The sequence below is a fragment of the Protopterus annectens genome, chromosome 8.part0 (assembly GCF_019279795.1).
Source record: "Protopterus annectens isolate FY-2018-M chromosome 8.part0, PAN1.0, whole genome shotgun sequence".
Lineage (NCBI taxonomy): Eukaryota > Metazoa > Chordata > Ceratodontiformes > Protopteridae > Protopterus > Protopterus annectens.
This window is the reverse complement of record NC_056741.1, coordinates 1,854,916,344-1,854,943,151: the sequence shown is the minus strand read 5'-3', so window position 1 is coordinate 1,854,943,151 and position 26,808 is coordinate 1,854,916,344. Positions and strand designations below refer to the sequence as shown.

Here is a 26,808-nt window from a genome sequence, read left to right as displayed (position 1 = left end):
ACTAAATCCAAGACTAGTAGTATATATGAGACAAAAATTTTGCTTACAGCTTATTGTTTGAAAATGTATGTCTCACATCTGAGGTCATAATAATTAAAAAAAAACGATACTGCACTTTTCAACAACTGACATCTCGAGAGCTTGATAAAATCCCCAAATGTTAAGTTTGAGGATAAAATAGCTACCCAAGCCAAAGATAATCACAAGGCATTTTTTAGTTATGTTGATAATCTCAAAAGCACAATGCAGCACATGGCATTTTTTAGTTATGTTCATAATCTGAAAACCACAATACAGCAATGTGCTGAGCTGATTATGGACAGTGTTACCCACACTGAGGCTGAAGATATAGCTAACCTACTGGTCAATAAATTTAGCTCTAACTTTACCCGTCTCTCCCCTCCATCTGTCCCTCAAGATATATCTGAAGCTGGCTCACCTCCAGCTATAACACAAGACCAAGTCCTAAAAGTGATATCAAAAGCTAAAAATATGGCATTGATGGGTCCTGACAATATCCCTGGATGCATCTTAAACAGCATGAAGGGCAATTTAGCCACACCTCTAACAACACTGTTCAATATCAGCTTCCATACAGGGTTTGTACCAAGGGAATGGAGAATAGCTACAGTCATTTTCCTCTATAAGGGAGGACCTTCTGCAGACCCAGGCAATTATAGACCCATAAGTCTGACCAGCCTCATATGCAAAGCCATGGAAAGAGTTATCATGGAATTAAACAATCTGCACATAGGAAACCTCCAAAACTAGACCGGTCTCAGTCTGGATTTCTCAACAGCAGTTCATGCTTTCTCAACCTTGTGGATTTTCTTGAAAATGTCACCAAAGCAATGGATGAAGGCAAAAGAGTACACATCACATACCTCAACCAGCCCAAAGCTTTTAATGCAATTCCCCACTCAGGCATAGTAGAAAAGCTAAATAATCTGGGAATAAACCTCTGTGTCACCTGTTGGATTGCCAACTGGCTCACAGAGAGGATGCAGATAAAATAGGGGAAGTTACTTCCACAAAGGACCAGTCACGAGTGGAGTCCTCCAGGTACTGAGCTCTCCTGTCTGGCATACAGCATTCTCTGATGTAAAAGCCAATATCAAAGGGCACTGACTGACTAAGCAGATGGCTGCAAGCTAGGAGCAGTCGCTGAATTTCCAGAAGATTTAAAAAATGCAACAGAAATGAAATAAACTAAATCCACACAAAATGGACCGAAATCAGGAGCCAGCAGGAATAAATAGATGAATAGGGGGGTCCAGGGCTAGTGTTGGCATTTTAGGGGCCCCCAGCAAATCTCAGGTTTGGGGGCCCCCTAGGCACTTCAGTCAAACTATCACCCTGTCACTGCCACCCTCAGAAGCAGTCTTTTAGTTCATGCTGCAAACTTTTAGCAGTAGTATGTACAGACTTGCCTGTAGCTACAATGCTCTTACAGTACGCCAGGTGTATGTACCACACTATATTCACCCATCTCACAATATAATACATTATAGCAACTCTATGCATAGGTCTGGACTTAGGTGAAACGCTTTCTATAGGCTCTAAAGTGTATTTTACTTTTTTTCTTTTTACATAATCTTTCCATCCAATGATGGCTTGAAAAGAAATTATGATTAAGGAATAAAATTCATTGTTGCTGTTCAGCTTAACTTCTCCTTGCATCCTTTCAGCACACCTTTCCTGACCAAGAAAGCACAAATAACAATTTAGAAAATAACTCAGATAAGCCAAGTAACCATAGGGTTATAGCTTTTCTGGGATGCATTTTCGAGCATTTTCCCAACCTTTTAATCCAGTAGTGTCCTAAACAAAAACATGAGCAAGAATTTTTTTTTTCTTTCAAGAAAGATATAAGTTGTGCCCAAGGCTTAATATTCAAAGATGGCAAAACAGTAGCTCACAACAAACTAACAAGCCATTTGTTGTCTAGATACAGAGGTCCAGTCTGGGAATATGGCTTACCTCCCTAAACCCCCAAAAAAGGGCTATCATTGCCTACGCATCCCTCTGGTGTTAGACTGGGATGAAAGCAGAAGTTTAGTAACCTTCTTTGTACACCTCTGAGGTCTCTGAGAAAAGTAAAAGAAACCATCACTAGACTGGCCTCAGCCCAAACAAAAGCTGTAATGACATCATGTGCACATTTGACTGTAATGAAAATTAAAGAAGCACCCCCCCCCAATAACCTACAGCAGCTTTCTGTACATGCACTTCTGAGCACATCTGTTGTTAGAATGAGTGCAGTTGAAAGCAGAGGCTATTATCAGCTTTATCCTAACAGGATCAAGGTAAAGACCTTAATCAGAAAATTTATATATTTTTTTTTCATTTTTCCCAAACTAGCAATACAGTCACAGATGATTAATGGAGCCCCCTGTATAAATTTGAAGCCATAGCAATACTAGTTTTGTACTTATTTCAGCAAATAGCAATACAGTGTGGACCACTGGTACAGCCACACCAGGTCAGTGAATGCTGTTTAACAATCATCAAATAGCAGCAGGGCTAAGTCACTTTTATTTAGTCAGTGAAGAGTAATATATGCCTGTCACTGTCTATGATTTCACAAACCTTCCCTAATTTTGCTGATAATTTTGCTCTGTCCTTCATAAAAAAGTTTAATTTGCTAGTAAATCATTCAGGAACACTGACAGTCAATAATTTCAGGCATCAGATGTTTATACTTCATATTATCCAAAAAAAAAAATGCAAGTTGATGCAAACGATGTAAGTGAATTCGAGTGATATTTAAAATATGTTCCTGATTTTCAGCCTTTATTTTGTTATTATTTTTGGTATTGTGCTGAATTCTTCTGCAAAGAAGTTAAGAGTTTCAGTATCTGATGTTCTACCAATATTTATAAAAATCCCTGAAAGTAAAAAATCTCTGAAGAACAGAAGCATCAGATCTTCTTAAAATACAAGTTTTGCACTCATCTCTGTCACTCTGGGCTGCAGCCAATCAGGTCCTGTGCTTCACTGAAGTGGACCTGATTGAGAGCAGCTTACAGGCACGTTAAAAAATAAATAAATAAATAAAAAAGGAGGAAAACAGTTTGCAGTCGCGCGGTGATGTTACTAAGCCGTGTGGACGTCCAAAAGGTGCTTTGCTGAGCAACGAGCGGAGGGGACAGAGAAACTCGCAGCTGCTGCATGGGGGCCCTTGTTCGCTGGGATGTAATCGGGGGCTCCCTGCAGCTGTGGGTTTCGTGGGTGCCTAACGCCGGCTATGGGTGGGTCTATATTATAAGATCGAAATGTACAAAGATCGAATGTTATAATATCGAACCCTAAACACCCAAATCCACAAACATCGAACAGTCAGAATAGCGATTTTTTTTCTCAGGGAAAAAAATCATTATTCCGAGAAACATACACACAACACAAACACACACAAAAAATAGCAATCCACACACATACATTTAAATTCCTACACCTAAACCTAAACTAAACTTTACATACACTGCTAGCTATCCACTTAACTTGACCCGACTCTAACCCTAAGGTCCATCACTATCGCACACTCACCTCACCCATGCCCTAACCCTAACTCACCTAACCCGCCCCCTAACCCACACACAACCACACACTTACCTGACCTGCTCCTTAAACCTAACTCTCCTAACCTGCCCCTAACCTACACACAATCACACACTTACCTGAACCCGACCCGTAAAGCTCCAACATATCGAACGCTGAAAACAGCGAAGCCACAGCAATGGCCCACTGAATTCTTTCCCTGGGAAAGAATTCAGTGTCCTGCACCTTTGCTGTTTTCAGCGTTCGACAAAACTGGTTCAATATTATAACATTCGAACTTTATAAAATTTGATGTTATAATATAGACCCGATTAGTTTTACAGTTACTTCAAAACAAAGAGAATCCTTGATGTCAGAGTCCACACTTCTTTATTGCAACACAGTAAATGCAAGCGCTTTCATCTCTGTGAGTTCAGAGACTTTATCAAGATACAGAAAGAAACAGGAAACACCCCATATATAACCCTGACCCAATTAACACCTTAACAAATCACCACTCATTTAATTTCCTTCACCTTCAACCTACATGGGTTCCCAGTCCTTTACTGCTGAAATATTTAGAAAAGAGACCTATTTGAATAGTTTGTTACACTTCAGCAGTGCATGTCCTTTCAAGCAGAAAAAAGCGGTCATTAAGGGACAGTTTGTGAGGGCAGCCCACATGGTGTCCCTTTTTGAATCATTCTTGAATGAATGTGATGTTTTGAGGGACATGTTTTTGAGGAGAGGTTATCCCCCCTTACTGGTCCATGAGGTAATGATTGAGGTTATTAACAAAAGGGAAAGGGGTCATTTCAAGGCTATCTTATCCCAAGTAGGGAATGGGGCAATTAATGATACATCAGAAATGGATATTGGAAATATAGGGGACCCTGTTATGGCATTGTGTGCTAACACCAAGGGAAAGTTCAACTTTAGGGCTGACAGAAACTTTAAGTTGGCATTTATTACAACATTTAGTGCAGATAGTAGATTAATTTCTGATATTTTGCACAAGAATTGGGTGATTTTGTCCTCTTGTGACGAGGTCAGGAAATGTATTATAATGCCCCAGTGGTGGTCTATAGGAGGGGTAGATGTTTGAAAAACTTAATCGAGAACCCTAGAAGTGACCCCAGTGAATGTCTCATGAAATAAATGTGGGATATTTAACCAATGTGGTTTTATTATGGAGGGTTCATCAGCAACCATCAATGGGCAGACCTTCAGTTTCAGGGACAAGTGCACTTACCAATCAGAGAGGGTTGTTTATTGTGCTTTATGTGTGCAATGCCCCTGCTTCTATCTAGGCAAAACTGAGAGGAAACTCAGGAAATGAATCTATGAGCATGTCAGGGACATTAGACTGAAGAATAAAGTGAATGCCTTAGCTAGGCATTGTATGGAATATGAGGGACATTCTTTTAAGTTTGTTGTTACTGATGTGCTGAAAAGGGATCCAAGGTGGTGGTGGTGGTGGGGGGTTCCATTGTCTTTGCAGTTAGAAAGGTTGGAAGCATACTGGCAGCTTAGAATGAACGCAATTGTTTGGCCAGGATTAAATGATATGTTTCCCCTGGCTTGTTTTTTGAAATTAAAGGCACTTGAAAGGTGAGTGTCTTTCAAGTGTATTAATTTTCTTCCTTTTATATGAATGTTTCTATCATGGAAGTTTTTTATACATTTTTAGTATGTATGTATGTATTTATTCTTAGAGGAGTTTTGGTCTTTTACGTATGTGTATACATATTTATATGTGTGTTTTATAATTTATCGTGAACTTGCATTGAGACTTGGTTTTATTGATTATAATATATTTTTGTTTTAGGGAAGTTTTAAAAAAAGTCTTGAAAGGTGAAGGAAATTAATTGCATGATGATTTGTTAAGGTGTTAATTGGGTCAGGGTTATATATGGGGTGTTTCCTGTTTCTGTGTCTTGATAAAGTCTCTGAACTGACACAGACAAAAGTGGTTGCATTTACTGTGTTGCAATAAAGATGTGTGGACTCTGACATCAAGGATTCTCTTTGTTTTTGAGTAACTGTATACCTATTCATCTATTTATTCCTGCTGGCTCCTGGTTTCAGTCCTTTTTGTGGATTCCCAGAATATTTAGCCATCCTGCAGGAAGGTTTATCTCATATAAATACCTGGTGCCAAAATCATTGTCTGAAACTAAATGCCAAAAAAATCTATTATTGCATCCTTTGGGAAGTCATCTACCAAAGGGAACACCATACTGTCAATATGTCTCTAAGAGTTGACCCAGTTGTTCAGGTTTTTGGGAACTGACGTGGACAGTGACTTAACTTTTGACAAACATGTGTCTATTGTTATAAGAAAGTCTTTCTATATTGCACAGCTTATAAAAAAAGGGATTGTGTCTAAATCTAGGGATGTCATTGGCCCCCTTTACTCAGCCCTAATTAGGTCACTCATTGAATATAATCCCTCCTTTGACATGTATCTCTCCAGACACATGCAGCAACTGGATTGCCCACATAGATACATTTTTAAGAAGGCTACAAGGCCTAAACAATATGTCGTTCATGGACCGACTCACAGCCATGTCACTATACTTGGTATCTTACAGACAGGTAAGAGGTTCCCTGTGTCTCACATACAAGGCGTCCTCTGACTGAATATAGATGGATTTACTGCACATCAGCAAGTCAAATGTCATCAGAAATACTCAGTCTAGGGATTTATACCCCTTCTGCAACATCAATAGAACAGTTTGGAGGGGTTGTTATATTTCACAAAGGAGACGATTGCTATGGAGTACACTCCCCATCCACATAAAACAAAGCTCATCCATGTGCATTTTCAAGAGCAACTTAGATCTATGGATGGGAGACAGAAAAGTTACCCGAGAACTACCCGCTGTACTACTAATGAATAAATGCAGCTCCTAAATTCTTTATCCCATGCATGGGTCCCCTCAAATTACCTATGGTATGATCCCAGTTATTTTCATTATGAGTAATATATAATTATCAACTATTGGATGGGTGAGGCCAATCTATAACCAAATGGGATAGGTTATTTTGAGCACATAAAGGGAAACTGTCTTAGTTTAAAATGGCCTGCATCGCTAGTACCTATGAATGTATGAATAAGCTGGAGGTTCTAATCTATTAGTTCTAAGCTAATTCACAGACTGGTTGCCACACATCATACAGGCAATATACAATACAATTTTCACAAGACAATGAAATTAAACAGTAGACTGGGTCACTTATTTATTTATTTAATTAATTTTCTTTTGTTAACTAGGTAGGAGAGCTGTCCCACTGACACTTTTCCGTCAGAAATCAACAAGTAACAAATGAAAACATCACACTAAGCACAGAAATATAATACAAAAGATATGTATCGGCAGACATTAGATTTTTTTGTTGGACATAGCATTGTTGCACATGTTGCTCTGCCAAGCAGACAAATCTGCCAATTTTATTGTCAGTAGCTACCTTAAGAATACAAAGAACTCTTTGGTTGAACTGGTACATTAAAGGGGTACCATGTGAAACTATGATCAGACATTTGTCTTTCTTTCAATAGACTTTCAGATGCTTTCATCATGAAGAAAGTGGTAGGACCAACTCCAAGGGTTTTACTTCAAGTAACATTCCCCAAAACAGTTATCAGCAGTCCCTGATTTTGCCTTAAATGTTTATTCTGTTCCTCATAAAAATGTGCCATTTACTGGCAAAATACCAAGGACTGCAGTAACTAAATAATGTCAAATATAAAGTTTCAGACTTCATGCCTTCAGAATATGCATGATAATACATGACTTGTTATTCTAGCAACTTTCTAAGTATATATCACAAGTATTTAAAACCTGTCCCTGATTTTGGACATTTGCTTCCATTGTTGGTTGGCTTCGTCCCTGATTCTTGAGCTAAAAATTTCAAGAGGTATGGCAAGCCAAACAACCCATCTGAAGTTAAAATATTTGCAGAAAGGAAAAAGCCAACAGGGCCATAATGGCACCTCACACGAGTTACAGATAATATAATAAAGAAACTGAATATGAACTGAGTAATGTAAACCTATTTTACAAAGTAAAACCCAGATCAGGATTCAATCAACTAGAAATCCACATGGATACCAGAAAGATATCTACTTTTTCCACACATGTAGGTTTAGTAATACATAAAAGATTCATATGTGGGAGAAGGACACCTACTGGGATCTTTCAACACAGAATCCAAGAAACAATTCAAGAAGTAAAAATGCTAAGAAAATCAGTGATGGAATGATCATACTTTGAAAATAAAATCAAACACAACATGATGATCAGTGAGGTAAACCAGGCAGGTTAAAATAAAATGACCTAACTTAAAACAAAGAAAAGTGTATCTGTGTACCTTTAACAAATCAGTTTTACTGATTCCCATTTCTAGCAAAATTATGTCCTGAGCTTTAAGAATGGAGAATGGAATCCAAGATGTGCCTATGCATTACAGCCAAAGGGATTAAGCATCTTCCGAGGGAAAAAAAACTACACTGCTGTGTTCATATTAAACTAATTAAAGTGTTCAAATGCTAAATGGCTTTCAAGAACTACTCATGTGGTGACTGAGGGAGACCCATACTGCACATCAGAAAAGGCAGTTAGCAGCATCCATTGGGGTACTATATTTTGCTGTCTCCTTTTTGGCTCCAGTGGTTTCTGGATCACCAAGTTTGCTGAATGCTGATGACTTTTTCCTGATACTTCAATACTTCAGAATGGGTTAAATGGAAAAAACTCCTCATAGACAATGGCTATACAAGAAATGTAGTTTGGGAATTGAATACATTCATTCTTCCACCTATGATATTGGGAGAACAACTTAAGCAAGAGACTGTGATTAAGGATCTAGGTGAATTACAGATGAAAGTGTCTCCTTTGATCAACAGGACAGCAGTTTAGTTAGAAAGGTCTTTAGCTTCACTCGTGATATTCTGAAGAATTTCTCATAATATTGGTCATTTTGTTTCACCACACCTTGATTTAGCTAATAACTGAATAGACTATTGCTGTTTTTATGTTCCTAACAAAATATGTGATTTAACTAAAGAGGATGAAAAGGATCAAGAAGCTCAAATTACTCATAAATGAAAACAACAATCCCTGTTCTTGGCCTTATGTCATCCCTTTAGAGCTGAACTATGCCTTACATTCTGGGTCATGAAATATCCTCTCCTATTCAGGTATCCTTATCAGGAATGAACATACAGGATAGCAAAGAAACATGTAAACCTCAGATATCCATTACAAACAATAACAAACAGTTTCATCACCCAGCACCTCTTACACCTTTGGAATAAACTTAAAATAGTGCCAGCCCTTTTTCAGTTTTAAAATGGAATTAGATCATTACAGGGATATATATATATATATATATATATATATATATATATATATATATATATATATATATATATGTATCTATATATATATATATATATATATATATATATATATATATATATATATATATATATATATGTATCTATACATACAGGGGTGCACTTCACTATCTCAAAATACTGAAATCTTGAATTTCAGTATCTCGAGGCCAAAATATTGAAAGACCAGTTGAGTGAAAGTCCACATAAGTGAATCCAGAAATGTTGAATCAGCAGTTGTGGTGGCGTGCTATGTTACTGGATAGTTGGAGATTCAGGTAAGTGTTTATATTTAAGGGTTTTGGGTAGGCATTTAGTGTATGTTAGTGTGTTGGGAAGTTGTAAGTGTAGGTTACGGTATGTAGGTAAGAGTGTGAGTGTGTAAGTGTTGAGAATGGTGGTGTTTGTACATATGGGGTGGGTTTAGTGTCCTTGGCTTTTTATTGTGACCTCGGAGTTAGTATATATAAGTAGCGGGGCTGTGGGGGGTGCATGGGGGCTTGCCCCCTTGCTTATATGTAGGGATTGTGTTGTTGTGTTTCTGTGTGTTTTGTTTGTTGTACTGTGGGGAGTATATTTTGACAAAATGCACTTCCGCTAAAGTAATTTCGACAAAGTACAGTTCGATGAACCGTACTGTCGAGAAAACAAGTAGGACCCATATATATATATTTATACACACACACATGTGTGTGCAGGCGGACGTGCGTGCGCGCACACAAACACACACACACACACACACACACACACACACACACACACACACACACACACACACACACACACACACACGCGCGCACACACACACACACATACATCCATACACATACATACATACATACATACATACATACATACAAGTGTATATTCTATAAAAAAGAATTGTTACAAAGAAAATCTATTCATCTAAAATGTTCACTGAACTCTTTTGTTGCCTAACCACTATTTCCACAATTCAGTACAATGAACAAAAACAGGAACGTGTTTACTTTTCCAATCAGTTAAACCAAAAACAAACAAAAAACTGTTCTCTTCCAAACATAAGTTGTTTATACAGTGGTATTTTTAACAAAAGGGAATTATTGTATTATAAGCATATGAGTAAGGGTGAGCACGATGGTCCCAATTAATGCAATCCATTTCATGTAAAAAGTTATGTTTTGGTTTTCTTTCTGCACTTTTACTTGTATATTTTGAGAAAATTATAATATGGAGCAAACACAAACATTAGTATATTGTGAAAAATAATCAGTGTATTCTTTACAGGATGTCATACATAACCCCTAACACAATGTAGTTATCCTGACAGATATGCAAGCATAGAATACATGTCTGGCAGTTGGCTCAGAGGATTAAAGAACTATTAATGGTCAGTTTCCTGTAGCCCAGACAGCCATGGTTTGATTACCTCAACTTCCATTGTCTAACTGTATAATCTGAGCATACCATTTAACCAGATAGACCTGAGTCTGAAAAAGGTTCATGGAGTAACCGGATAGACCTGAGTCTGAGAAAGATCCATGGAGATTAGTGATCTGCTCTGGTAAACAAATACAGATAAAATAAGCATAAGTAATCCTTAGAATAAACATAATGCAGAGGATGTTATTAGGCATGATGTGGGCAGGACATTAGTACAGCTGACAAGTATTATGTGTTTGAAGAGGACCAAAAGGGAATTTCAGAGCTGATTAGGAGCAAGGTAAATGAACAATAAGCTAGTTTGATTCAAACTACCTCTCATGGCCCTGTAAAGTTTCAAGTCCAAGCATGAGATGGTCAAAAACACTTGTTAGCAGTGTTTGATAAATTTGAAATTAACATTGAATAATAAGTTTTACAAATGTAGAAGGCTAAGAAAAAAGTTACCAGTCACATATTAGTGACTAAATGATAGTTTGTGAACCCCATGTCAATGTTACAATCTATCACAGAAGCAAAGGAAGACAGAATGTGTTATTGAGGCAATAAAATATCATATCATGACACATGACTGTTACAACAGGAACTTGAATATCAGTTGATGGTGGATATGCAGTACATCTTGAAACGAAATTACTATTGGAGGACTGAATGTTTACAGACAGGCAAAGTGGACATCTTGTGCTGAGAGATACTATACACAAACATTACCTGCAAGCAAATCAAAAAGCTGCTTGCACATGTAGACAAGTCAACAGAAATTAATGAATGGTCAGCAGCTGTGCTCATGATAAGAAAGGATCTTTTGGTCTTACAGTGTGGGGATCTGCTGTAAGTTCTGAATTTCCACTCCACATTCTAAAAACCACAGTTTTGCTGGTGTCAGCTAAATTAAGGTTTCTAAACATACTATCTAAGACCAATCCCTAGGCCATAGTGAAGTGGGATACCCCTGACTGTCAACCAGGTAACCTGGGACTGACAATCATAGTGGATACTAAAGCAACCAGTGAGACATAGTGACAGTGAGTGGCTGAAGCCACTTTGCGCATGTTGAGGTGTGAAAGGTGGTCTGCTTCGAGGACAGAGATAGCACACATATGCAACATATGAGCTGGTGAAGTATGCTTGGTTCTACCAAGCTTCATTACAGAAAAAGCCTTCATTATTTGAGAGTGCAGGAATGAACATAGCAAGAGGAGAGACCCTTACCATTGCAAGTCTACACATTCACCAACAAGGGCTGAGGTTAGAGCAAAAAACAGAAAAATCCTTAATGCCTGCCTGAATGACAGATTTTCCTATGCAAGAAGCTTTTGCCCGGGTAAGCAGGGAAATAAATAGTTGTGATCAAAACAGGAAATAAGTGCATTTGATAGTCAGCAGGCAAGGCATAAAACACATACATGCAAGTGCATGCACAAATGCATGCACACATGCACACATGACCAACCTTCATCTCCTTAACACTTACTCTAGTGCTGTTAACCAGTACCATAGGATCATAGGACCATAGGAGGTTACTAAACTATTAGCCCTGAGGCCCTTATAAGCCTAGCTAAGAGTTTAGCCCATGTTTAGACAAGTCAGCATCCAAAGTCCCTGTCCAGCAGGGACACAGGTAGAATCCCAGGGGTGTATTTTCTGTTTCCCATCCAGTTATCCAGGTTGCACTTAAAATGGGATAATGAGGTACTCTGCTTGATGTAGACAGGGAGTCTATTCCACAGATGGGAGAGTCTCTGGGACACAAATCTGTCCCGCCAATAAGTCCTATTGATATCACAGACCAGGTGGAGGTTGCGTATACAGGTTGCCTGAGTGGAGTTTGACTTGCGGACATGTAGCAGTCCCATCAAGGTGGGGTCTGAGATTGTTTTGTATGCTAGACTGTGGTCACCTCTGAGGAGTCTGTATGAAACTGAGTGGAGGGACAGGGCTTTTAACCTATCTGTGTAGGGTATATGTTTGAGGCCCTGTATTCTCCTGGTGATGAACCTCTGTGGTCTCTCCAGCTGCTGCATGTGCTTTCCGAGGTACATGCCTAAGGGGGCATTGTACTCAATAATTGGCCTTATAAGGGAAGAATACAGGGATGTTATGACCTCTTTGTCCTTGGATGAGATACCCTTACTTATGAGGTGGGCAATGTAGAAAGCTTTCTGTACAATGCAAGCAACATGGTGGTCAAAAGTCAGGTTGCTATCAACTTTGGTTCCCAAATCCCTTACTACTGATTGTGTACTTAGGACATTATTAATGTGATAATATGTGCCAGGCAATTTGTCTTCAGAAGGATACATATTGATCTGCGCCCATTTTGATAAAGACCTCCAGCTCTTCTTATGCTGTTTTTCTCTGGATTAATAATTCATTTACTCTATAACCAGTCATGCCTCCATATCTCCTTGTCCCCAGTTCTTGCCTTCCAGTCAGCAAAGTAGCATTTCAGAAATGTTTGAAACATGTCTTACCATTACAATTGTGTCGGTCTGCATGGAGGTTGTAGCCTGTAGGGCAGGTGCACTGGTACGACCCTGGCGTGTTGACACAGCTGTGGATGCAGAGGCGGTTGAAATGCTCATGATGGAAAAGCTCACACTCATCAATATCTTTGAAAAAAAAATCAGTTTGTATTTTATTTTGTTTTAATTAGAATTACTTGCAACTTACATTTTTAATCACCACAAAGAATAAAAACTGTGTGTATTATCTGTTTGTATGTACATGGGGAGTGTGGTTAAATATCAATGTGCTTTTCATCAGCACTCATTTCAATGGGAGGCAAATAAAAACACTTATAAGACATAACATGAAAATGAATATAAACACCGACATGCACGCACACACACTCACACACACACACACACACACACACACACACACACACACACACACACACACACACACACACACACACACACACACACACAAAAACATGCATGCACACATGCATGCAGACACATACAGACTCACAAAAAACTGCCTGTTGTATAGAGGGAGATCCCCCTCCTGCAATTCCATACCTCCATATCTCTAAATATACTAAGTTCAGCATCTCACAACAGTGCTCCCTTACGCTTACTCTTCCCCATCCTTACACAGAGAACAAAACAGACAAATCCCTTTCCAGCAAAATTCAAGTCAACAAACAACAAGCACCTGTTAAAACCAGTATGAGTGGTCTGCCTCTTGCATCAAGTATAGTCACATAAGTCCTACTTACCTGTAACAGAAGACATTTGAATTTCACACTGCACCAGTGGCATATGGCTTTTTTGCCTACACAAACCCATACTGGCAGCTTTACAGAGCTCAGACTCTACTCCTCTGCCTCTTTGTGATAGGGAATTGACTAAGCCCATCCCATCAAGGAAAAGCTGAACCCCTATCACAGAAAGTCAGGTATTCAGGTTTTAGTGCTAAGTCGGACAAATCAAAAAAGATCAGTGCAAGAATTACCTGAAATCAACCAATTTGCAGACATAAATACCAATACAAATAACCAAAGCCAACCAACAACACAACAAGGTTAGATTCCATTGATCTATATAGAAAATAAGGGGGATAGTGAGTGTAGGCTGCCACTGAAGCAGTGTGACATTCGAACAGCTACTGTTACAAGCAAGTAGGACTTATACAACTGTATTATATTCATTATTTACATTGTCTCAGTGGCATATGGGATGATTCCCAATACTTACCCTACCTGGGAGGAGGAATACTAAGGATCCATGAGCCCATGAAGAATGGTCCTTTCAAAACCTGCTTTGAAACTTGAGAATGAATCCCGTTTGTAGTGATCTGTAAAGGTATGAACAGAGGACCAAGTTGCTGTCTGTAAAATGCTTCTAGAGTCCTCTCCTTTCCAATATGCCACCAAAAAGGATAACACTCTGAGGGAATGCACCTTTACTTAACTGGAAAAGATGTACCATGGTGGGATTAACAAAAAATAATAGCAGTGGACTACTAATGATGCTTAGAGACAGGTTGACCCTACTTAGACCCGGATTAGGAAATAAACAGCTATTCAGATTTCCTGAAGGACTCAGCTCTGTCAAGTCGGTACCCGAGCTGCCTGTGCACATCCAAGTTATGCAGAATCTTCTCTCCCTTGTTTTTAGCTTCTGGAAAGAAAACTGGGAGACTGATGGCTTGATTCAGGGTAAATTCAGAAACAACATTTGGCATGAAAGAAGGACTGGTGCATAAAACAACCCTGTCTTTGTGGAAAATCAGATAAGGTTGGCCCACCATGAGATCTTGCATCTCAGAGACTTGCTTGCAAATGTCATAGCAATAAACAAAACAGTTTTCAAATTGATGAAACTTAAATCAGCTTGGTAGGCAGATTCAAAAGGAAATAAGGTAACATTTTCAAGAACAAAGTTGGAGGAGAATTCCAAGGAGGAGGAATTTGTTTTTGAGGGACTCTCAAGTGCAACATTCTTTTCATAAACTGTTTGACCACAAAAAGAATCAAAAAAAGGGATCCACAATGCATACATGATGAATTGGTTACAATATGGACCCTGATAAATGCATAAAATAAGCCATCACTAAGTAGCTCATGCAAATATTTCAAAACTGGAGGGGTAGACACTATACCAGGCCCTCTGATATTGGTTCGGCATTACCTAGAAAAGCTCTTCGACTTGTAAACATAAGATTTTCTACATGCATGTTTTCTTGCTTCCTTCAATACATGCTTGCCCCCTCATGGATAAAGTGCCTAAAAGGTATCAATACAGACTCATCCATGCTGTCAGTATTAATTGCTCTAAGCTGGGGTAACACTAGTTGCCCCTGACACTTTGTAATCAGGTCTGGAGTATGACAAAGTTTGAGGTAACTGCTCTTGGCCAATTCAGTTAAAAGGGTGAATCAACTTTGCCTGGACCAAACTGAAGTCACAGCAATATTCTTTGGTAATTCTTTCTGTATCTTCAGAACTGCTTTGGGTATCAGTGGAAAGGGAGGAAATGCATAAAGGAACATTTCCATCCTGGAAACGAGAATGCTTCTGTCCTGCCTCACTGTAAGGATGCCTTCAACAGAATTTGTATAACTGACTGTTGAAAGGAGGTGACTAGAAGTATTTGAAATCTTCCTTACATCTGAGCCAAATCCAGAGAGGCATCTGTCCTGAGTTTATACTTGTGAGGTTCATTTGGGATCCACTTAGTCTGTCTGTTGCTAGATTTTGCTCTGACAGGGTGTATGAGGCCTTGGCAAAGAGAGTATGACCTTGTAACCCCTTGTTTGTTCAGGTTCCATGTGACTGTGATGTTGACTATGAGCAGTAAAAGGGAACCTCGAGACCATAAGTCTTGAAGAACTTTTAAGGTCTGAATCTCTGTTAAAATTTCTTTGATATTTATATGCTTTACAGTGTCCAAATGACTCCAATCACCTTATACATGAACTCCTCTGTACAATGTTTCCCATGCAAAATCTGACAAGTCCATCTGGACTGACTTAACTGTGGTTATGAGGGAGAAGGGTAGGTCTGGACTGAAAGACATATTATCCCTCCAGCACTGTACTTGTCAGTTTGCAAAACTCAGCACTGTTACCCGGAACTCCAAGGGAAGCAATTGCTGAGTCCAGGATTTTTTTAAGTATCACTGAATCTTTCTCATGTAGAGTCTGGCCTGGGGTGTCATGAAGATCACTGATGATATGAGAACTACCATTTTGAGAAATGCTCTTGTAGAAGAAACTTCTTGAAGAGAGAAATCCCTGAAAATGTTCTCATCAGTTAGGACTGTGTCTTTTGGTAGACAGCCTATACTTTTTTCTCTGTCCATCACACACACCAGAAGACAATTCCTTGTGAGGGAGGGTATGTGACAGGACACTTGTCAGCTAAGTATCCTTCAGATGTGAAGTCACCATGAAACAGAGGTCTGGAAGAAGAGGTAGGACTGTCTATAGGAGAAAGTTTTTGAATTTGGTTACTTTCTGAAAGGTACTTAGGTATGCCAATCCAGCAATAGACTCCACAAAAGCTTCTTTTTGGGTACCAAAAAGATTGTAGTGTAAAATTATTTTCCTTTTTGTAATGCAGGAAATGGTTATATAGCCTCTGCTTGAAACTTTATTTATTTATTTATTTATTTATTTATTGACATTTGATTACCCGTAAAGTCGGACCGAGTAGGTACCCATTTTCAATGGAGGCCTAGGAAGAAAAGCTCCAAAATATTACAAAAACATTTTAAGAACAATGACTTCACAATCTTCAAAAATAATAATAATAAAAAAAAAAAAATCTGCAGTTTAAACAATTATCCCAAATTAGACATAATATTAAAACATTGGTTAAGAATATATACAACAACTCAACCACAAAAAAAACTTTGTAGCACACAAAAAGCGCCAACCCCAATCTCTTTAGTTTATGAATCAACAAATTTTCCAAACATAAATACAGTTTAACATATCCTAACATATATAGTTCTTTTCTCATTTTTACATAAATCATTTATTCTCATTTATGAAGTCAAACAAAAAAAAAAATGAGAAAACAAAAATGAATTCTACTCTCACACTTTTCTAAAAGTATGTTCTTCTCTCCCCAAAGTGTGTGGTACCCCCAGTCAATAAAAAAAAAAAAAACTAAACTAAAAAAATTTTTTTTTATCACAATGTTTTTTTTTTTTTTTTTTTTTTTTTTCCTTATTGCATACAAATGCTCATACATTGTACCCCAATCTCTACCATGTTTTCGGTTTTTTAGTATGCTATGCACAGCACAATTGCATATGCATAGTAAATAAAATACCTAGAAATACAATTAAGCTTACTTAAATTAATGTAATGCCTGTTGCCACCTATTTGAAAACTGCTGCTTTTTTTAACATATTGATATATTTACAAGAGCCACACTGCTTACAACCTTTAAAATTTAATATTGTTGTTAGACCTGTTGTTACTTTCAAGGATAGATATCAATGTAGGAATGTGTCTAAAGTCAATTTACCCCCAATAAAACAATTCAATTAGACAAGAATATATACAACTTATATGCCAATTATTTAATGTTTACAGAACTTTTATCCAGTTTAGAGAAATTAAAGATAAGCTAATATAATATAAGCATGAACTGTAGCATGAAGTGGGAGAAAAAAATCAAGTTATGGCATATTTAGATAGAGAACCAGAGGAGAGAAATTGATTAAAGAAGGCGTAAGGTATGACTAGGTACTTTTTAATATTTAGGGATACAAGTTTATCCTGGTTTTGAGTAAGAACAAAGGCAGATATTGGCTAGGAAGTGTTTCAAAATGGTTTTAAAGTACTGTAGGAAGGGTATTGACCTGATGGATATAGGTAAGTAGTTCTAGGCCTTAGTAACATGGTACATGTACAGGCCATTCCCAGCAGATTTGATTTGTTTGTGAAGAGAGAAGATTTTTTTTCATTGGATCATAGTGATCAAGTGGGAACATAACTGTGTTGAATGATATTTACTGTTGGAGAAGAAGATGGATGCTGGATTATTTTATAGGTGGTGAAAAGCTGTATATATTACTTGATGGGGTAACTGTAATCCATTTAGGCATTTTAGTGCTATACAGTGGTAGGTTCTGCAGGAGATATTTGCTGCAGATTTGGCCACGTTATTATAGCATTGTGCAAGTTTTTCTTTATGTGACATCTGGAGTTTAGTAAGGATGGGAGCTCCATATAATAGTGAGGGAAGCCGTGACAAGTTAAGTTTAGTTGTGTTGCTGAGAAAGTTTTTGAATCTATAAAGGACCCTTAGTTTTTGGTGATTTTTTATGCAATTTTGTATATGCAGGTCAAATTTAAAATTAACATCCACTATAATCAATTATAATATACTATGAGAAGTGAGTTCAGTGGTTGTATTTGTATTTTAAATTTAGTTTTTTTCACGAGAGAGAATTTGAAGAAAAAAAAGGTGTTTGTCTTTTGGGTTGATCATGCGTTGTGAAATACAAAGTCATATTTCAGTGGCTGTTAAAATTCCTGAGTAATAATTTAGAAATGTATCAGGTTGTCTGATGTGCATAAAAGTGTGGAATTATCTGTGTATTGCATTTGTGAGGACTCTTGTATGGATGTGAGGAGAGTGTTGGTGAGATTGTTAAAGAGGAGGGGACCAAGGACAGAGCCTTGTGGTACACCTGGAAGGTATGGAGAGAGAGTGGAATGCCATTTTACTGACTGATACCTATTGGACAAGTTGCTTTTGAATCACAGAAGGAGGAGACCAGGTTGCCATTATATATAGCTTTACTGACAGTGTCTATACAGGTCAGAAGTGCAGTTTTAGTACTATGGGAGCGATGTAAGCTGTTTTGTGTGGGACATTATTTTTGAATACATTTTTCAATTATTTTGGAGATGGAAGTAAGATTGCTTTAGGTCTAAACTTAGTAACATCTTTTGATTTCTTCTTTTGTGTAGAGGGATAATATATGATTTATTTTCTAGAAAGAGGAAATTTGGGATCCCTGGATTGACCTGTTTATAATGATTGAGAAAGGATAGGCAATGCTATTGTCTGCCATTGTAAGGTGCTTGCTTGGAAGGTTATAAACTGAACGTGGTTTGAGTTTGATTAAAAGTAGTTTTAAATGATGTGGATACAGGTTTGAAGGTGAAAGTGAATGTAAGTTTGGAGAAATGGAGAGAACAGGTATGTCTATTCTATGGGTAAAGGGGGATTTTCACAAGGGATGGATGGTTTTCTGGCCACTGTCAACAGTATCTCCACTGAATTATTCTCAGCATCCACTTGTCTGAGACTATTTTTGGGTATGCTGCTAGGCTGAGTTAAAGCCTGGGGGAAGGGGAAAAGGATGAAGGAAGAGGAGGAAGGGATGAGATGACCTTAGTTTTGGCACAGTCCTTTTTAGCAGGGGACTGATTTTTTTTGGGAAAGGAACCCTCTTCTATTTGATTTGCAAGCATTAGATTTCTTCTATTTAATCTTGATACCTTGACTCTTTTTATGCTGGGGTTTTTGTTGGTTCTGCCCTTTGAAGTCAGATAACCTGTTGTGGGAGAACCTGTGAATATGAAACATTCTAGATCTCGAATGGAACCCTCTTCTATTTGGTTTGCAAGCATTAGCTTTCTGCTATTTAATCTTGATACCTTGACTCTTTTTATGCTGGGGTTTTTGTTGGTTCTACCCTTTGAAGTCAGATAACCTGTTGTGGGAGAACCTGTGAATATGAAACATTCTAGATCTCTCTGCATCAACTTACTTCTGTCATTTCATTGCCTTAGAAAAATTCTGATTATGTAACCAAGCAAACTTTTTCACTACAAAAGAACTAGCTGCATTTGTAGAAATAGTGTACTCACCTTCAAAAACACTCTGCAAGGCATGTTTTGAAACCTCAGTCACATTAGAAACAATCTCATTCATATAACACTTTTGTTCAGCAGGCAAAGATACAGCAAAGCCATCTAAACTGTAAGTATATTGAAAAATGAATTTCCTCTTGAAGCCCTGATATTATAAAATTCTAAAGACTAAATTATTTGACTGACAATTTTTTAACTGAGATTCTAACCACTTGCCAATTTTATCCAGTTGTGTGGGATTAGATGAAGCCAAGACTCTCTTGTTAGAGTTGACAGCCAGATAAACCACAAGTGGGTCAACTGACAAAGGAGCAAAGGGAGCTGCAAAATCAGATTACACCTTGCACTTCATCATAGTTTTTATTAACTGGTTCATTAGCCAAAGAGGTTTTACATGCAGTTTTACAGACATCTTCTAAGGCAGGTATCACAGGATGAACAGCCAAATCATTGGGAATCCCATCCTCAATAGCTTCATAAACTCTGACAGTCTCTGATGTAGCTCCAGATTGTTTCCGGTCAAATACATCTCCAAACCTAGCCAGTATCTGTGGAAACGTGAAAACCTGCCAGGGTTTATGAACTTGGTAACCATTTACAAATCAGACTAGATGGACTCAAGAGTGTTCACAACTGTATGCATCAGAGTCCCCATCAAAATCTGAGGTGCTAGATTGATCTCTAGAAAAGACAGTCCCACAGTTATTCTGAATAGGAGCATAAACTCTGGGATCAGCTGACTGTAAAACACTCATAGGTTCATAGGTTGGTACTAGGCTATCAGTCCTAGGGCCTATACAAGCCTAGCCATAACAATTCCCTGGCTATTTCTTCCCACACTATTTACTTCCCTGGACCCCTGTCTAGCAGGGCGACTGACGTGATCCCTGGGGTGAATTTCCTTTCTCCCATCCAATCGTCAAGGTTCCTTTTGAAGAGGGCCAAAAGGCACTCTGCTTGACATGTATGGGCAATCACTTCTAGAGTCTGGGGAGTCTCTGGGTCAGGAACCTATCCCTCCAGCATGTTTTGTTTATTGTGATGACAAGGTTTAGATCCCTGGAGCGTGTGGCTCTGAGGGATTGGGATTTCTTTAAGTGTAACATGTCCAACAGCTCTGGGTTTGACATGGCCTTGTATGTTAAGCAAAGATCACCTCTGAGTAGACGATATGCGGCAGAGTATAGCTGGAGTTTTTTAAGGCTGTCAGCATAGGGCATCTGCTTTAGGCCTGTGATTCTTTTAGTGAGGTATTTCTGTGGCCTTTCCAGTTGTTGCAGATGTCTTGAGAGGTACATACCAAACGGAGCATTGTATTCTATAATGGGTCTAATGAGGGATGAGTACAGTGGGACAATGACCTCCTTTTTTCTGGATGAAAAACCCTTAGTGATGAGGTGTGCCACATAGAAGGATTTCCTGACTGTTGTGGCGATGTGGTTATCGAAGGTGAGACCACTGTCCACCTGTGTCCCTAAGTCTCTTATCACACTTTCAGTGTTTAGTGTACTGCCACCTATATGGTAATTCACGGATACATGTTTTTTCCCAAAGGGGATAACTATACATTTCTTGGCATTGAGCTTGAGCCTATGGCTCTGGCACCAAACATCTGTTTCTGTAAGGCACGTTTTTAGAGTATTCACATCATTTGGGATTCATTAATGGCTCCCAGTTTGCAGTCATCTGCGAACTTTGTTAGCCAGAGTCCCTTAGTGTTGGCCTGTACTTCAGAGAAGTAGATGCCAAACAAGAGCGGTCCCAGGACTGAACCCTGAGGTACTCCACTTGTCACTTGTCTGGAGCTGGATTTGGAGTTGGCTACTTTTACAGTGTGGGTTCTATCAGTAAGCCAGTTAGCAACCCATTGGGCGATGTAGGGATTAATGCCCAGCTTAGTAAGTTTATCTATGATTCCAGAGTGGGAATACATACATATGAGTAAAACCTTTATAGTGCTGAAAAGAAAAGCAAATGCTCATATGAGTGATCATTCTTTGTAATGGAATTTCTGATAGCAGCCTTTTCTATGGAAAAGCTAAGGAAATCACACCAGTCCTTTACATGGTAATAACCTGATTCTCCATCATATAGTAAAGTTTCTTTTTCTTCTTACCTTACACTAGAGAACAAAATATCTTGGGACTGTCTAGCAAGGGGTCTCTTACCCCAGTCCTCTCCAGCAACTAAAGGATTAGGTTCTCCCATACCTGAACCAGGTACTAGAACAGCAACTGAGGATATGTCTGACCTCTGTACCATAGAGGGCTGATGAATAAAACAAACAAGAGGCCTAGTCTTCACTCTACCAGAACAAGTCATAGAGCATTCTTAGAAAAGCCCCATAACTGCTTAAAAGCAGCTTTAGGCAGACAAACAGCACCATAGTAAATTAGAATTATGAATGGAATTATTATTGGTAGTAAATAGTAAGGATATTAAAATAAAAAAATTAACACACACACACACACATATATATATATATATATATATATATATATACATATATATTATATATTATATATATATATATATATATATATATGAGTGTCTCACAAAAGTGCAAGCACTCATATAAGTGAATTTCTAAAGAATGAACACTTTAGGGTGAACACACAAAAAACCTTTTTTTTCCATTTTTTTGCAAGGGCAAGCTCCCTGGGTTCCCCACACCCCTTGCTTATTATATTTACTATTAGTATAATGGGGGTGGCGGGTAAGGGCAAATTCCCCTACCCTGCTATAAAGTGATCCCATAGAAAAGGCTGCTGTCAGAAACTCCATTACAAAGAATGATCACTCATATGAGCATTTGCTTTTTTTTTCAGCACTATAAAGGTTTTACTCATATGTATGTTCACCCTTTTGGATTATAAACATATACTAAATAAAACAGAAGGAAATCAGAATTATATAATAATAAAGAGGGAGGGAGGATGCCAAAGGGATATTAACTTAGCCTGGAAGCTGTAATTCACCAACTCAGGCTGCTAAGGATGTAAAACTGTGTAAGTCCTATAGCTGGCAGTAAAGGACTGGACAACTGACTTTTTGTGAGAAGGGTTAGGCTTCACCTGATGGGAGGTTCTTAGCCAAACTTATCACATAGAGTCAGAGGAGGGGATTCTGAGCTCTGGACAGCAGCCAGGGTGGCATTTGTGCAGGCACAGAACCCATATGCCACTGAGGTAGTGTGAATGATGGACATCAGTGGTAATCTACTCACACATTATTCTTGTATTAGAAGCAAGTGTACATAACATTAGTTTTGAGATGGAAATTGTGACTTGTGACAGCCCTCTCTGTACAGATATTTATTTACAATACTAGAAGAGCATGTGTCTCTCTAATTGAACCAACCAATGATATGGTCAGGTAGAAGAGACAAAGGACATGGTCTTCCTGGAGGTTATTTGTTATAACACAACACAGGGACTTTTTGTATGGGGATGCACTTCAGACACTGCAATTGTAAATGATGATTTGGTTATTTGTGTCACTGTAAATAAATAGATGTTTGTACTCTGTTGTATACAGTATTGTGACTTTTGTTGATTACAATGTGACAGCTGAAAATAATTCTTCTAAATCAGTTTAATGAACCTTGTTATTGCAAAAAAAAAAAGTACTGTATGTTAGTGAGATCTCAATTAACAGATGCACCGCCAGTCCATGATGTGTCAAAATGGTAAAATAACATTTTCACTGTGAGTACAATTATGAACCCATAGTACACTTCAAGATATAAGGCTTGAAACTTAGCAAACAAGTTGAGGCTTCAACTATGCAGTTACATAAATGCTTCCATTCATACAGCACATTATTTTAACATTTGCCTAGTGAATCCCTATTGTTTAACAAAGAATTAAGTACCTGTCAGTCAGTGCTGACAGGTGATGTAACACAAGGGAAAAATATCATTCTTTAAAAATCATTATTAGTGGCTTTGCCAGCCATTATAAGCTTTGGGTATGGATTCATTACTTTATAGTTCTTATTGATTTACCATATGCACTGTGAAATTTTACAGCTAAATGTTTTTGCAATTCTCTTGTGGTTTAGCAGAAACTTTTTTTATTTGGTTCTTTAACAAAACTTGCACCCAGTTTTCTTACATTCTGTATAACAAGACCAATTTCCTGTTTAACATTAACAATAGAATTCTCATATTTTGTAATATGTGTATGTATAATAATTTGTGCCTGTATTTTTCCTACATATAAACTGTATTCTCCATTTGTTTATTCATAGTGTTGCTCTGCTGAGAAGGTGCAAGATATGATAAATTTCCTAAGAACTGATGTGCAACTCTTTAGCATCAGAGAAAATCTGGATAAAGGTGTTTCCATGAGTTGACAAGTGAACAGTTTTTTTTTTCCAAGATACTTTGTAACGTATTAATTATTTTCAGGATCTTTTGTTTGACAATATATTTCACCCTTTGGTTTGGCTGTTTGAAAAATGTTAATATAATGAATTATGTTCACTTCTGTGTTTCCTGAATGGGAATTCATGATGGACTGCATCATTTTGTGGTCACTTTTCATGAGGAGGGAGTGGAGGAACATTCCCATGGAGGGCTCTAAGAAGACATTCAGAGTTCATAAGAAATGTATCTAACACATTTGATCTTTCAAAAGTATATAACTTGTATTGTTCACCTTAAATCTATAATATCTTCCACCTGCTAGCTGTAAAAGTTGTATTTTTATGTACATTCAGTTTGGTATGGGACATATTCATGCTGTTCAGCATGAGAACCATCAAGTCATAAATAAAATAACATGAAAACTTCAACAAACCAAAGAAAAGAAACACAACAGGAATGCTGAAATGCAGAGACTCCTACTGTAAAGTTTAACACAAGGCCACAACAATCACAACAGTTTAGTGCTTTCATTTTAATAGTAAAAACTTCTTCAGGTGTAACGCATACAATTCTTAAAAGTTTAAATAGCATTTTTTCATACAATTAAAAGAATCATGTGACTGCCAAGCCCCCAAGAAAATTAAAGAATTAAAGAGCCGTACTGCTTTTAATAACCAATCCCTGCTCACCAAAGGGAAAATAATAACCTGAAAATCCTCAGCCCAATTTATTCACCATCAAAACCCCTGTTATTTAAGTATAATCATTATTCATAATAATAATGTTCTTATAAATATAAACTAAATACCACATATCAATACACAGTCAGTGCTTTTAATTTCAATATGCAAGCTATAGAGGTTTGGTCGATTAAGCTCAATCAGCTCACGGCATTCATTTGGTGCTGCTAATAGAGCTCTCTCTTCTCTAGCATTAAAGGCCAGAGTCCACTCCTCTCGCTTGGGATTACTTTTTCAAAAAATGTGAATTTAAATTCATGTATTGGATATGCTTGAATATGTTTGGCCAGAGCATTGTTTTCTTTTTTTTTTCTAATGTCATAGAGGTGTTCATACACCCTATCCTTAAATGTATGCGCTGTCTTGCTGATATAATATCCAGGACTTGACTGACATAAGGCTATGTAGACCACACCATAAGTTTCACAGTTATAATAATCTAGAACTTTAAATAAATTTGAATTAACAGCAAATTGTTCGCAAGCATAAATATATTTACAAATGGAACAACGTCCACATTTTTTCATACTAGGCAGATTACTAGACCCAGTTGTTCTGCTAAATCCTTCTACTATATTTTTCATTTTTTTCCTTTTTATATAAGGGGCTTTTCTCTTTTTTTTTAAAATAGTCCAGTTTTCTTCTAATATCCACTTGATAGTTTCACTTTCATTGTTATACACTGTAATAAAGGAATTGTTACAAAAATGATTCAGTTTATAATTATTTATCTCAGAATCCATTATAAAATCAGAATTCAAACCAGGATTCTGTACCACAACACATTTCCATCCTTTTTTTCATTTCAGAGTTCAATTGGAACAAAATGGTTCCATTCTCTTTTGTTAATAACTTCATACATAAGGTTGTCAATGAAACTAACTGGATATCCCCCCGTACTAAACATTTTTCATAAAAGTGTACATTCATCAAGGAACTGTTCAATCAGGGTGGTCATTCGGGCTGCTTGCACAAACTGCACTTTAACAACTGCCCACTTCTGGGTGTAGGGATGAGCACTACTAGTAAGTAGGTTTTCTGTAAATTCTTGATACAAACCTTTTATTCTCAACATCCCTTGTTAACTAGATATCCAAGTAAGCTATACTGAATTCATCTAGTTCATGGGCAAATTTCCAAAAATCAGTAGTGTGGTTGATGTATTCCAAAAATGGTGGGATCTTCTCCTTATCCTCATCCCACCCAATAAATATATCATCTAAATCTCTAGCATATAACTTACAGGATTTTATAAACTTGGTAATAAACAGGGATTTTCTTTTCCATTGGATCATAGTGATGTTGGCAAAAAACGCAGCACATGCAGACCCCACAGCCACTCCCTTCCTTTGTAGGTAATATTGTCCCTCAAACATAAAAATATTGTTCTTGAGGACCATTTCCAATAACACCTCACAAGTATTAATCCTATCCTGTGGAATACCCTTATCAGCTCAGAACCCAATAAACCAGTCAATACCTAATTGATGCAGTATTATTGTATAAAGGTCTTTGATATCAATAGTCATAAAAACTTAATTTTCATTAAACTCATCCTATTAATGTTTTTTTCAAAAAATTCCAAGAGCATTTCTTAAGAGATGAGTGTTTTTAAGTTAATATCAAGGTATTTCGCTCAAGGGTGTGTAATAGACCCTCTAGCATCTACTATGGGGCACACAGAGGAATGTTGAACACTTTTATGCATCTTTGGCACCCCAAAAATAACTGGAACACAGGGGCTAACAACATTAAGATAACTATATTCTTCCATGTTGATTTGTTGTTGGATAAACATTAATTCTTCTATAGACTGTATTCAATTCATTCAAAGACATGCTAGAATATGTTTCTTCTGATAAAATACTAACCATCTTAGCACATATTCATCTTTCCCAGTAACAACAAGCCCACCCCCTTTATCTGGTTTCATGATTCTTAAATTATGACGTTTCATGTCCTCTAATTTATTACACTCAAAAAGAGTT

At 37.6% G+C, this 26,808-nt stretch overlaps 1 protein-coding gene across 2 annotated transcripts in view; it reads right to left on the bottom strand.

Annotated features, from left to right (window-relative positions):
* LOC122809676 (fibulin-7-like) overlaps positions 1-26,808 on the bottom strand; it is a 545,587-nt gene that overhangs the window by 93,882 nt on the left and 424,897 nt on the right. For both annotated transcript variants that reach the window (XM_044081345.1, XM_044081346.1), the window contains exon 7: positions 12,835-12,972. In XM_044081345.1, coding sequence (XP_043937280.1) covers positions 12,835-12,972 — 138 coding nt within the window. The remainder of the gene's footprint in view (positions 1-12,834; positions 12,973-26,808) is intronic.